Source organism: Chlorocebus sabaeus, chromosome 8 (genome assembly GCF_047675955.1).
Source record: "Chlorocebus sabaeus isolate Y175 chromosome 8, mChlSab1.0.hap1, whole genome shotgun sequence".
NCBI lineage: Eukaryota > Metazoa > Chordata > Mammalia > Primates > Cercopithecidae > Chlorocebus > Chlorocebus sabaeus.
Window position 1 is genome coordinate 144,305,931 of NC_132911.1, and position 14,684 is coordinate 144,320,614.

A 14,684-nucleotide genomic window follows, 5' to 3' on the forward strand; every position below is an offset into this window, starting at 1 on the left:
AGGTTAACTTATGCCAGGCTACCCTTCTGTGGTAACATCTTTGACTTGTTTAGAATATTAAACAAAAAAAAAAAAAGGGGAAACTAATTAGTGAGAGGCTTCCTGATAATTATTGGGAGCTCTCTTGTATGTTATCTTATCTGACTAGTCACCTGAAAATAAAGCCATCTGAAGAAATAGAACCAAAAGAAAGGATATTACAACAAGAACTTTACTGGTAACACCTTTTTAATAGGTCAAAGTAACTGTACAGTTCATTATATTCTTCCTGAGAATAATTTATATCCCCCAACAAACTAAAGGGAGGGTATATTTTTTTCAAAATTAACAGAATGGATGGTGTAACTGGACATCAAAAGAAAACCAAATTCCTGTTTTGCTTCATTCTCTCCTGGGAAGACAGATACAAGGAAGGGTTAGTTAACTCCAGTGGCTGTAAAATAGTCAACATGGCTTTAATCTTTCTTTATAAATTATATAAAAATGGAAAAAGGGGATGGTTCTGGAACTTCTCCTCAATGCAGTTTGGAGGTGCTCTGGTACAAAGCATTTCTGCTTCCAAGAGAAATAACATTGCTACAAAAAACTGGCACATTATTCTGTGAAAAAAGACAAGAGTTTTTAGTTGTGTTCTACAGCTAGTTCCCGACCCAATGCTTCACATATCCACACGAAAGTAAAAGGCAGGTAAGACAAAAAGGGCTGTAGTTTTTTCTGAAATAACTCAAGTCTTCAAAATATAGCTTTTATATTCTTTCTTTGTAAAGTGGGATTAGCATATTGCAACTGAAGGGTGTTCTAACAAACAAAAATTCCAGTCTGGATAATAATTCTATGGTAGACAAAAGAATTCTCAGCCTCTTGGGATTCCCGGAATTCTTTGCTTCATGCTCTCCTCTTCCACTATGCAGCTAAGGTAGTTTAGGAATTAAGATGTCACCCCCTGGCCATCCCCATTAGAACGTATCTTAATGTGAACATAAACTGTTCTTCATGATGCTTAAAAGCTCATGTACAATTTTCATTCCTAGAAAAATGCCACATTTTGGATCCTGGACATTTCTGAATATGATTGAAAAAAAAACAAAACAAAAAATGAACCCAAATCAAAGTGTGACTAAACTTATATGAGAAAGATTTTCAACCAGATGGTCATTCAAAAAAGTTGGAGCTGTTAAGTGCTGGCGACCGAGGACAGAGGGTTAATTCCTCGCTGCTGGTGGAAGGCTAGAGAACATCTTCAAAAGAGGGTAGCAAGACGTGCTCCCAGGGGAGGCTCAGTGTGGTCTCGTCTGCCCAAGCATTTTCAGTCTTGCTTGGTCAATGACATCGAGTAAGTTTTTGGCATCCACAGCCAGGGCGTGAGCAGCAGTCAGCATTTGTTTTTTGTACTCTTGCTGGAGACTGGTCATGACATACTGCTGGGCCAGTTTCATCTTGTTGATGAGCTCACCCAGGTCAGAGTTCAATAGTTTCTGTGCCATCTCAATCTGAAAGACAAGAGATAGTTCAGGAGAACTGTTTCCAGTGATCTTTTTTTTCTTTTTTCTTTTTCTTTTTTAGAGTAGCTGGGACTAGAGGCACCTGCCACCCTGCCTGGCTAATTTTTGTATTTTTAGTAGAGACGGGATTTCACCATGTTGGTCAGGCTGTTCTTGAGCTCCCGATCTCAGGTGATTTGCCCACCTCGGTCTCCCAAGGTGTTGGGATTACACGTGTAGCCACTGTGCCTGGTCTGAACTAGTATTGAATTCTTGGTGCACAGTAGCTGTAGTGTGTAATCCCTGGTCACAGACAGGGGCAAAAGTTACTGTTAAAGATGTCCCTAACTTAAAGATGACCCCTTACAATTCAAAGCAGATTTAAGTAAACATGTAAAATCTATAACCCTTACCAACAGATCCTTACCACTGTGCAAGCTGACTGCCTTCCAGCAGTGGCACAGAAAGAGGCACAGGATAAGTGGGGACCTCAGGTGATCCACCTGCCTTGGCCTCCCAAAGTGCTGACATTATAGGCATGAGTCACCACACCCAGGCTTTAAAAATTTTTTTAAAGCTAATCATCTCTGTATAGTTCCAATTTTAGTATATGTGCTGCCAAAACAAGTAGTATTTTTTATTTTACTTTTTTAAAGAGACAGCATCTCACTCTGCCACCCAGGCTGGAGTGCAGTGGTGAGCACAGCTCACTGGAGCCTCACCCACCCAGCTGGAGTCAGCAGGAAGCAAGGCTGAAGCCTGCAGATCCTGGACTCTGTAGTGGGGATGCATCCCACCTGCGTTTGTCAATCCCAACCACAGAGTGTACACCCTAGGCTCAAAGACACTACAACAAATGCAGGTGCTTCCTTTCATTTGTTAGTCATATAATTGAAACAAAATTGCCAAAAGGTAGCAAAAATGATAATTGTTGCTGGGCTACGGTATTTTGGATCAACTTTTATTCCTTAAAACATTTTTTTTTTTTTTTTTTTTTGAGACGGAGTCTCACTCTGTCGCCCAGGCTGGAGTGCAGTGGCCGGATCTCAGCTCACTGCAAGCTCCGCCTCCCGGGTTCCCGTCATTCTCCTGCCTCAGCCTCCCGAGTAGCTGGGACTACAGGCGCCCGCCACCTCGCCCGGCTAGTTTTTTGTATTTTTTAGTAGAGACGGGGTTTCACCGTGTTAGCCAGGATGGTCTCGATCTCCTGACCTCGTGATCCGCCCGCCTCGGCCTCCCAAAGTGCTGGGATTACAGGCTTGAGCCACCGCACCAGGCTTTTGAGACAGGGTTTTATTCTGTCACCCTGGATGGAGTATGATGGCTTGATCCTAGCTCACTGCAGTCTGAAACTCCTGGGCTCAAGCGATCATCCCGCTTCAGCCTCCTGAGTAGTTACTGCACAGAGCTAATTTTAAAAAATTTTTTGTAGAGACAGTCTCACTTTGTTGCCCAGGCTGGTCATAAACTGGCTTTCAGCCATCCTCTTGTCTTGGCCACCCAAAGTGTTGGGATTATAGGGGTGAGCCACCACACTCAGGCCTTAAGAAGCTTCTTAAAGACATTTATTAATTTAAAAGGTTTTTTTTTTTTTTTTTTTTTTTTTTTTGTCAGATGGAATCTCACTCTGTTGCCAGGCTGGAGTGCAGTGGCACGATCGTGGCTCACTGCAACCTCTGCCTCCCAGGTTCAAGTGATTCTCCTGTCTCAGCCTCCAGAGTAGCTGGGACTATAGGTGTGTGCCACCATGCCCAGCTACCTTTTGTATTTTTAGTAGAGATGGAGTTTCATCATGTTGGCCAGAATGGTCTCGATCTCTTGACTTCGTGATTTGCCTGCCTCAGCCTCCCAAAGTGCTGAGATTATAGGCGTGAGCCACCGAGCCTGGCTTGGAATTTTTTAAGACAATAATTTTATTTATTAATTTTTTGGTAGAGATAGGGTCTCACTATGTTGTCTTGAAATCCAGGCCTCAAGCCATCCTCCTGCCTTGGCCTTCCAAAGTGCTGGGATTACAGGCGTGAGTTACCATGCCTGGCCTAAAATAAATTTTTTATATTACTACTTGAAATGGAAAACCAGGATCATTTGCAAGCTCAACTATTTTTACGGAGAATTCGAGGAGGGAGACCATGCACAATACCCGCCCCATTCATATCAGCATTCCTCTACCTCTGAGGTTCACGGCACCAGTAGCAGTTTCCCATGTGCCTTCCTCATCCACTGCTCAGAGCCACTTGTATCTCGGGTGAGGACCGCGCACAGTGGCTCTGCAGTGGACTAGCAGCAGGAAGACCCAGGATCTGGAACTTGAGCGGCCACTGCTCTACACCACCCCTATGCCCTAGAATGAATAGCCCAGTCCTGGCTGGGGCCAGTGTTAGAGGGAAGGTCATCGCTTGTAGGGCAGTCGATGTCTCTTGTCGGCCACGGACTGAGGAGCTGCCTTCAGCACCACAGACATCCCTGAATGTGTCCCTACCCAGTGCTGTCACAGAGGGCTGCAAGGGAAAGATTGTGCCCTACCTCTCGGTGGGTGCTGGCTGGTAGGAGGGGAATGGTCTCATCCACAGTGGCCAATAACGTCCTCAGGGCCAAGCCGACTTCCTAACAGACAAGAATCACAACCAATATTAGAACACACACAAAGGATTTTTATGCCTTTCAGTTATATATATTTTAATTTGCTTTCCACAAGTTTCAAGGCAAATTTCTGTATTTCTTTTTCTCAGTGCTGAGCCCTATCTTGTAAGTTATGAAGCTCCTTTTTCTCCCAAAAGATTTAGATCTGACTATTCATTGCTCTAATACGCTAACGAGTGGGTTGAAGAACAGCAGTTCATGTAAGAAAAGTCACACAGATGCTGAGGGTGGAAAGCACGATTTTTTTTTCTCATCTACTGCTTCCAAGCAGATTATACCACCCTCCTGGCTCCAACATGCCAACCCTGCCAACACAGGTTAGGATAAATAGTAACACTTTTCCCCAAGTGTGTTCACTGAATGTGTTCTCACCCAGGTACATTCAAACACTTCATGAGGCTGGCAAGAGATGACACTACTGCCCCGGATGCAAGGGGGCAGCCTTGCTTTGGACCCCATTCTGAATCTCAGGCTTCATCTATTATGTACACTGGGCAGAAACACTGCTCCCTGCCACTTCCGAGATGTAGCAAAAACAGTCTAACTATGATTTAAAACAAATAATTTTAAACTCCAAATTTTCATTACCGTCATCCTTATGGGGATCAAATAATATAATGACTGAGACATCAAATTACATGTAATATGAATAAAACCAGCAAGAAAATGACAGTTACTTATAATTGGATCAACATACAAAAAGAATGTCATTTGGCTGAAGGAATATGGTTAAAAAAGTAGTGTCTATAAAATCACCATAAAAGGCCGGGCACGGTGGCTCAAGCCTGTAATCCCAGCACTTTGGGAGGCTGAGACGGGCGGATCACGAGGTCAGGAGATTGAGACTATCCTGGCTAATACAGTGAAACCCCATCTCTACTAAAAAAACACAAAAAAACTAGCCGGGCGAGGTGGTGGGCGCCTGTAGTCCCAGCTACTCGGGAGGCTGAGGCAGGAGAATGGCGTAAACCCGGGAGGCGGAGCTTGCAGTGAGCTGAGATCTGGCCACTGCACTCCAGCCTGGGCGACAGAGCGAGACTCCGTCTCAGAAAAAAAAAAAAATAAATAAATAAAAAATAAAATCACCATATAAAATCTTAAAATGTACAAAATTCTGAATGGTTTCATCTACTGTTGAGTTGTTTAAACTTGGCTGTGGGTTCATGCAAGTTCATCCTTAAGAACTTTGGTTAAAGGCCGGGCGCAGTGGCTCAAGCCTGTAATCCCAGCACTTTGGGAGGCCGAGATGGGTGGATCACGAGGTCAGGAGATCGAGACCATCCTGGCTAACACGGTGAAACCCCATCTCTACTAAAAATACAAAAAAATTAGCCGGGCGTGGTGGCAGGCGCCTGTAGTCCCTGCTACTCGGGAGGCTGAGGCAGGAGAATGGCGTGAACCCAGGAGGCGGAGCTTGCAGTGAGCCGAGATAGTGCCACTGCACTCCAGCCTGGGCGACAGAGCAAGACTCCGCCTCAAAAAAAAAAAAAAAAAAAAAAAGAACAAAAACAAAGAACTTTGGTTAAAACTATTATGTGATACACTTCAGAAAAATGAACCAGAATGGATTAACTGTGCTTTCCATGAAACATTACAACTTTCAAGCAGCTTTTTCCATATTGCTGGTTTATAAGAAGCTGTTGCAAAGATTGCTAATAGGTATACTAAAAAACAGTTGTAGTGGCCAGGCACAGTGGCTCATGCCTGTAATCCCAGCACTTTGGGAGGCCAAGGCAGGCAGATCACCTGAGGTCCGGAGTTTGAGACCAGCTTGGCCAACGGGGTGAAATCCCGTCTCTACTAAAAATATAAAAATAAGCCAGGTGTGGTGGCACATGCCTGTAGTCCCAGCTACTCAGGAGGCTGAGGCAGGAGAATCGCTTGAACCTCGGAGGCAGGGGTTGCAGTGAACCGAGATCGTGCCACTGCACTCCAGCCTGGAAGCCTAGGTGACAGAATGAGACTCCATCTCAAACAAAACAAAAAACCCAACAACAACAATTGTAGGATTCTATAACTCAACAACAAAATATAGTATGATTTAAAAAACAGGCCAAAAAAAGAAAAAACTTGACATTTTTCCGAAAAAGATACACAAATGCTCAAAAAGCAAACAGATGTTCAAGACCTGTATGCAAATCAAAGCCACACTTAAATACACTTCACATCCATTAGGATGACAATTAGTTTTTAAAACACACACACAAAACACCAAGCTTCAAAATAACCTTCCAGAAAATAACAAGTTTTGGTGAGAATATGGAGAAACTGGAACCCTTGTGCACTGTTGGTAGGAATGTAAGATGGTACAGCTGCTGTGAAAAACAGAATGGTGGCTCCTCAAAAAATTACAAATAGAATTATCAGTGATGCAGCAATTCTGAGTATACACTCAAAAGAAGTGAAAGCAGGGTCTCAAAAAGATATTTGTACATCCATGTTCACAGCAGCACTCTTCATGGCAACTGAAAGGCGGAAGCAACCCCAGTACCCTGTGAGGCTGAGTAAATAAACCACATGTGGTGTGAACACACAGTGGAGTATTACTCTGCCTTAAAAAGGAAGAAAATTCTGAGACATGCTACAACACGGAAGAACTCTGAGATACTATGCTGAGTGAAATAAATCAGTCACAAAAAGACAAATACAGTATGATTCCACTTATAAGCGGTACCTAGGGTAGTCAATTCATTGAGACAGAAAGTAGGATGGCGGTTGCCAGGGGCTGGGGAAGGGAAAAGAGGAGTGTTCTTTCAAGTGTACAGAGTTTCAGTTTTGCAAGGAAAGGGTTATAGAAGTGGATGGTGCTGATGGTGGCACAACATTGTGAATGTACCTAATGCCTCTGAAATGTACACTTAAAAATGGTTAAGATGGTAGTTTATGTTATGTGTATTTTACTACAATGAAAAAAAAGTATGTTCGAGTATGTTTCAGAAATACTGGCTTACAGCAAAGTTTGACCACACTCTCTGAACTGGAGGACACACCTCTGTGCACCCAACATGCCAGTCTGTACTCCTTAATAGGAGCCATTGCTGACCTTCCTTGAACCTACTGTCCTTTTTCTTTCTTTTTTTTTTAAAGATGGGGTTTCACCATGTTGGCCAGGCTGGTCTTGAACTCCTGACCTCAAGTGATCTGCCTGCCTCAGCCTCCCAAAGTGCTGGGATTAAGGGCATGAGCCACTGCACCCAGCCTTTTTCACAGAACACCTGTCACTGTCTCCTAGGATCCCACTCCATTGAACACAATTTGGAAAACATTAGTTTACTGGCATGGTATTTTTATTTATTTTTACTCTTTTTAAAAGAAAATTCAATGAACACCCACATACCCAACCCTCAGCTTAAGAAGAACAACACAGATAAATCCTCCCAATGTACCTTTCTTCAGTTGGCTCCTCCTTAGAGGTGTGGGATCTGAATTTGATAATGATCATTCCTCTACTTGTCTTTCATTCTAACAATGTAACCACATCTCCCTAAGTCTTACACAGCATTATTTTGCATGTTTTTCAAGTTTACATAAATGACATCATACTGTAAGCATACTTTTGCAGCTTTCTCTTTCACTGCAGACTTTATGTGTGAGCGATAATTATTAAAAGAGTGTACTGCTTCAAGACACTCCCATCCTAGGGTTTACTGACAGACGAAAATAAGATAGGAACAGCGTTCCAGAATAACTGCGGTTCTCACTGACATTGTCTCTGTGTGGAGCCTTCGTGAAGACCTTCTAAAGCATCCGTTCTGACTTTGGTGGGGCGGGGGTCCCTAGAGACATCTATTCAGCTGGCACCACAGCTTCCAGGAAACAAGAACATTTTTGCCAGTACACAATGTGACTGTGTTTTACCTTCACCATAGGGACATACTCCTCTGGTGGGGCTGGCTGGATTTTACTGGACATCTCGATGACAGCTTTCACCAGGCCCGTCACATTCTCGTACACCTTATCATTTGACCGGTCCAGGTTGGCAGTAGGAGGGGGGCTGATTTCCTGGGGCTGAAGCTGACAACACAGAAGCCAGTCATTTTTCTGCTCTCCAGCAGATGGCGTGAGATCACCACAATCAAGCTAGAGAGGGTCTTTACAAGAGATGAAAACAGATTGCAGAAGGTCATTGATTTTCTTGTGTGTACGGGATATAGTTCAGACTGAGAATGACAGTAAAGTAATTCCTCCAAGTGATAAATTAGGCAATATTTTTTTCTAACTTTGAGCTCAGTTAAAGGAAATGAGATGGAATCATACATACTAAAAACCCCAGATTCTTTCAGAGACGTGATTCAACGTCCCCTCACCCCAAAATCATTTACCACAAGATAATAATCCATCTGAGGATTTACTGAATTTTAGACAAAATTACCTATTTGGCTAAAGAGTTAAACATTCTACATGAAGACTATAAGGATTTCCACTTAGTTTGAATTCTGCAGTGAAAACGGTATGGCTCAGCTTAGCTGCCCTCAGCCGCCTAAAGGAAACATGTTCTTTCTACAATTATAAAAAGCTGACACATGAATGCACTTTAAGGGGATAGCATCTGTTTGCAGGTCATGACTGAAGTCAAAGCAGCAGTAGTGTCACTAGGAGCCTCCCTGTCAGAGACCCCGGTTTCAGCCAGCTCTGTGCTGACTGCTGGAAAGCACCTGGGCCTACGCTTATAAAGCCTCAGCTCTCTCATCCGGGCAATTGTGATGAGGAAAGATGAGGCCAAAGATGTAACAATGTCCACCTACGGCCTGGGCACAGAAGAGACATCAAGAAATGTTACTGAGATAACTTGAGCACTGATGGTGGAATAACATGAGGGCCTTTGGGAAATCCTCAGCAGTATTTAAAAATTCCAACTGGTTAGAATTATAGCAGGCATAAAATGGTATATATATACACTTTTTAAAGAAGACTAACTTGTAGCACATATAGTTCAATCATGAACCTGCTGCCAGTGCTCAGTCTAAATATAAGTTCCCATTTCTAAACCCTTGGGTGCTTCTGCCCAAGTAATCTGGAACAGATTAATTCTTGGTTGTTCCAAAGTCTGGGTATGAGATAGAAAAGCACAAGAATAATTCATTACTGCAAAGATGTGCATGTCTCATTCTTTTGCATATATAAACACTGCTTTTGGCATCTGTCAGTCATGAGAGGTGACAAACCAGGCTGAAGTGCCCTCCTACTTGGGCTTTCTGCTTTCCAGTCCAAAGTTACATGCAGAGAGCCGGGTGTGATAGAGAGAGCTGGACAGACACACAAAGACACGATGTGCTTACCCTCCATGGCTATTGTCGAACGGAAGGTGAGGAAAAGTTAAAGGAATTTATCAGAGAAAAGGAAAAAAGAAAAACAATATTAATAAAGGCATCAGACAAATCCCCCATAAAAACACATGAGCAGAACAAAAAGGAGCTAGTTTCCAGCCTGCCCACCAGCTCTCACTCACTGTTGCCAAGGTGTGGCTACTGTGCCACCCGCTCACTGCCCCAGCACACTGCACAGAGAGGTCTGCCATGCACCATGCTCAGTTACAAAACAAATGCAGGGAACATGCAAAGCCCGAGGAACAATCCAGCAGCAGTGCAAGATCAACAGAATGAGGGCTCTTCAAAAAGAAAGGAGGAGGAGGACATATGGTTTTAATTACTGAAAACTGCCCATCTGAATTCTCAGAGATTCAGGAGAAACTAAAGCAGCCTAAATTCCTGAGCTCAGCCCCCAACTATCCGTGAGATCCACTTCATCATCTAGTCATAATGCTATCATAAAGATTCCTGACTTGGGGCTGCGTTTAAAGATATCAGGCCCAGCCTGGCCAGTGTGCATGCACTACCATGACTGTTCTTTTAGGATGGATTCAATGACCTCTACCAAGCAGACAATGAAGAAACAGGTGTATATTTCACATTGTTTAAAAATCTACTTAGGCCGGGTGCGGTGGCTCATGCCTGTAATCCCAGCACTTTGGGAGGCCGAGGCGGGCAGATCACAAGGTCAGGAGATCGAGACCATCCTGGCTAACACGGTGAAACCCTGTCTCTACTAAAAATACAAAAAAAAAAAAAAAAAAAAAAAAATTAGCCAGGCGTGGTGGCGGGTACCTGTAGTCCCAGCTACTTGGGAGGCTGAGGCAGGAGAATGGCGTAAACCTGGGAGGTGGAGCTTGCAGTGAGCCGAGATTGCACCACTGCACTCTAGCCTGGGTGACAGAGCAAGACTCTGTCTCGGTGCGGGGGAGGGGGGAAATCTTTACTTAATATATTTTAAGTACACATTATTTTCAAGATTTCAATTTGCTTCATACCCTACATTAAGGGTATTCCTAATTATATTCATTATGTTATTCCAGCTATGGAACATAAGCATATGTCAGAATTCTAAGGTGGTACCTGATCTACCTCTAAAGTTGGTTTTTCATTGTAATACAAGCCATTTTGAAAGTCTGTTCTTTTGGCTTATGAAAATAAGAAGTAATTCATTAATCTCATTTTGTCCCCTTTTCTTTTTTTAAAGAGATAGGGTCTCACTATGCTGCGCATGCCAGATTCAAACTCCTGGGCTGAAGTGATCCTCCTTCCTCAGCCTCCCGAGTAGTTGGGACTATAGGGGTCTGCCACCATGTCTGGTACCTTTTTCGAAATTTACTGAAAGAAGCCAATATTGGGAAGGCTGTGTCCTTCCTCAATTTTCCCTGGAGAAGACAGTGTGTCTTTAACAGAACTGTCAGGAGGCATCCTAGGGATTGGAGGCCTGGTGAACTGGGGAAGTTCCTGATTCCCAGGTACTTACAAGCCCCTGGCATGAACTCTGAGCACCAACCCTAAGGGCAGAGGCATCCCTAGCCCAGCTGGTACTTTCACTATGGCCACAGAGAGCAGGCTAGTTTGTGCCAGTGGCTGCCCATTCGCCCTCTGGTCACCTCCTCAATGAACACTGGCAAACGTGTGCCCTCTAAGCTGCAGGCTATCACTCTGGGCCTGGAGATGACATTTTCTCTTACCCTGGACTAACTTTCTGATGACTCTGAGAAGACAACAATGTATCCACATCTAACTAAGCTTAGCTTTGGAGGCCAGTGCCTTTGACTCAAGTACGTGCTCAGCCAAGCCTGCGGCCAAGCACAGCTCAGCTATGTGGAGGCTGTGTAACCTTGAACAAACTGCTTAATCTCTGTGAGCCTTGGTCATTTGAGAAATGATACTACTACCAATCCTGTGAGGTTGACATGAGAACTGATAATACATGAAAAAGGACTGCCACAGAACTTGGTGAAGGGAAGCCATTCAATAAATGGTGGTTACTGGTAAAGCAAAGTTTATCTTAACCTGATGTGATTTTTTTCAGATTTTAAGATGTCTTCCACTATAAGACGCACCTTTTTTTTTTTTTTTTTTTTTTTTTTTTTAACCTCGAGACGGAGTCTTGCTCTGTCGCCCAGGCTGGAGTGCAATGGCATGATCTCGGCTCACTGTAACCTCCGCCTCCTGGGTTCAAGCGATTCTCCTGCCTCAGCCACCTGAGTAGCTGGGATTACAGGCATGCGCCACCACACCCAGCTAATTTTTTTGTATTTTTAGTAGAGACGGGGTTTCACCATGTTGGCCAGGCTGGTCTCAAACTCCTGACCTCGTGATCTGCCACCTGTCTTGGCCTCCCAAATTGCTGGGATTACAGGCGTGAGCCACTGTGCCCAGCCCAAGATGCATCATTTTTTAATGAACCACTAAGAAAGAAAGAAAAAATCCTGCCAATTAAACCAAAACACCATCCCAATTTTAGAGATATTAAAATGTGAATAAAAGGTATATAAGAATTGAGGAATAGGGTCTGTTTTGAGAGGTAATTTGTTATCTTAAGCGGAAAGTAAGAAGATCCCATCTCCTTACAGGATCCAGGTTAGAAAAGAAGAGCCTCCTCCGTCAGATCTCTCAGGGAGGAGGGCTGCTGCTCTAATGGCTCCAGCACTCGGTGAGGGCTGGTGGGGACCCAGGAGAGTCACAGGCACCAACAGCTCCAGCTGGCACCTCTTGGGGCAGGCTGCACCTGACTTCTGACTGCCAAACTCAGAAGCTTATGGTTGTTTGTGCATGAGTCAAACACTCCCCTTGGTTTGAGGATGGCTCTACTCAGCATACACTGCTTTTACAAATCCAATTCTAACTCTAAATGGAAAATAAATAAGTCTTCTATGAAGCCACACTTACAAACTTGGAGCCTACGAAAGTCCTCACTTACCCCAAGCATCCTGGTTTAATTAATTTTTAAAACCAGAAACAATCTCGGCACTTTACTCTAAAGAAAACATTCTGTCTGATTAGAGGAAGATGTATGTAGAAAATCAGAATCTGACTGAGTTCCTAAAATCTATTACACTGAGAGGAAAATGGAAAAGAAAATGTTTGCATAAAGCTTTTCCCTGACTCTCAGAGGGGTTCAGAACCAGACCAGTTGAGTACTGGGTCTCACTGCAGTTCCACTCTGCACTGTTCTATTTTCAGCACCAACTCCACTCTATGACATGAACACCGTCAACTGAAAACTAGGGGACACCAAAAATCCTGCAAGCAGAAGGTGCTGCACAGGCTCAGATGCCCACCTTGACACCCTCGTTGTAACTGTCAGCAGGGCTGCTGAGGCTGGCAAGGCTTCCCAGGTGACCGGGAGCTCCAGGGCGAGGCGGTTTCTTTGGTGGAGCTGCAGGATCTGGTGAGAGAGAACGATTGCCATTAAGTCATGTGCGTTAAGAAAGAGTAACTGCTGGGGGCAGTGGCTCACGCCTGTAATCTCAGCACTTTGAGAGGCCGAAGCAGGCAGATCACCTGAGGTCGGGAGTTTGAGATCAGCCTGACCAACACGGAGAAACCCCGTCTCTAGTAAAAATATAAAATTAGCCAGGTGTGGTGGTGCATGCCTGTAATCCCAGCTATTCAGGAGGCTGAGGCAGGAGAATCACTTGAACCTGGGAGGTGGAGGTTGCGGTGAGCCAATATAGCACCATTGCACTCCAGCCTAGGCAACAAGAGCAAAACTCTGTCTCAAAAAAATAAAAAACAGAGAAAGAAGGTTGGGCACTGTGGCTCACATCTGTAATCCTAGTACTTTGGGAGGCTGAGGTGGTCGGATGCCTGACCTCAGGAGTTCAAGACCAGCCTGGGCAACACGGTGAAACCCCATCTCTACTAAAATTAAAAAAAAAAAAAAAGAAAAGAAAATTTAGCCAGGCATGGTGGTGTGCACCACACCTCAGCTACTTCTTGGGAGGCTGAGGCAGGAGAATTGCTTGAACCCAGGAGGTGGAGGTTGCAGTGAGCTGAGATTGCACCCGCCACCATACTCCATCCAGCCTGGGTGACAGAGTAAGACTCTGTCTCCAAAAAAAAAAAAAAAAAAAAAAAAAAGAGAGAGAGAGAAAGAAACCACTCCTAAATAAATGCCTAAATGCCTACTGCTGTTCTTACAAAATACACTAATCTTGCATTCTAAGGAGGCATTTCTTTTCTTTTCTTTTTTTTTTTTTTTTTTGAGACCAAGTGTTGCTCTGTCACCCAGGCTGGAGTGCAGTGGCATGAGCTTGGCTCACTGCAACCCTAAGGAGGTATTTCTGATGCATTATACCAACAAATTCTTTTTCCCAATACTCTAGTAATGAGTTGAATGTGGTAAACATCGTACTTGCTGTGGTCTGTAGAGGCAAAATTAATCATGAGGGTATTCCAAAGCTACGACACCATATACATTCAAAACCTGTTTTCATCAAATTAAACTAACTTCTTGCCGCCCAATTCTTTTCTTCTTTACCTGGTTTACCCACAGGCTGATATATATGTTGGTTTCCAATCTGTGGGAAAAGAAAAGTTCAGTCAATGCACTGGTATATACAATTGGGTAATGACCTTTCTCTCCCACCCTGTCTATCTACCCCCTTGAACTTCTAGGCTAGATTCTGGGGTATCAAAATGAACAAGACAGGGTGCTGCATAAGATCTCAGTTGGGGTGGGGGATCAGGCAAATAAGCAAATGATGCCAATAGGATGTGTGGAAAGGGCTGTGAGAGAAGCAAGCATGGGACACTCTGGAACCACAAATACGGTGGTCATAACCCATTTAAAATGTTCTTACACGGCTGAGAATGTAGATTAGTACAAACTCTATGGAAAATGAACTGGAAGAACTCAAAATAGAACTACTTATCAAATAACTCAAAATAGAACTACTATTCGATCCAGCAATCCCATGACTGCGTATACGCCAAAAGAAAACAAATCATTGTATCAAAAAGATACCTGCACTGCTATATTTATCACTGCACTACTCCCAATATCCAAGATATGGAATCAACCTAAGTATCCATCAATGAATGTCTGGAAAAAAAAATGTGGTGTATGTATACAATGGAATACTATTTAGCCATAAAAAAGAATATAATTGGCTGGGCGCAGTGGCTCATGCCTGTAATCCCAGCACTTTGGGAGGTCAAAACAGGCAATAACCTTAGGTCAGGAGTTCAAGACCAGCCTGGATGACATGGCAAAACCCTGTCTCTATTAAAAACACAA

The 14,684-nt window shown here is 43.7% G+C and overlaps 1 protein-coding gene across 35 annotated transcripts in view; it reads right to left on the reverse strand.

Annotated features, from left to right (window-relative positions):
- Nucleotides 1-210: 210 nt before the first annotated feature.
- Nucleotides 211-14,684, reverse strand: part of PTK2 (protein tyrosine kinase 2) — a 355,066-nt gene continuing 340,592 nt past the window's right edge. For all 35 annotated transcript variants that reach the window (XR_012093771.1, XM_073018384.1, XM_073018416.1 and 32 more), the window contains 5 exons: nt 13,926-13,965; nt 12,724-12,830; nt 7,983-8,138; nt 4,008-4,088; nt 211-1,490 (listed from right to left, as the gene is read on the reverse strand). Coding sequence is in view for 34 of the 35 variants with exons in the window: in XM_073018384.1 (XP_072874485.1) it covers nt 1,278-1,490; nt 4,008-4,088; nt 7,983-8,138; nt 12,724-12,830; nt 13,926-13,965 (597 nt within the window). In the remaining variant the exon portion in view is untranslated. The remainder of the gene's footprint in view (nt 1,491-4,007; nt 4,089-7,982; nt 8,139-12,723; nt 12,831-13,925; nt 13,966-14,684) is intronic.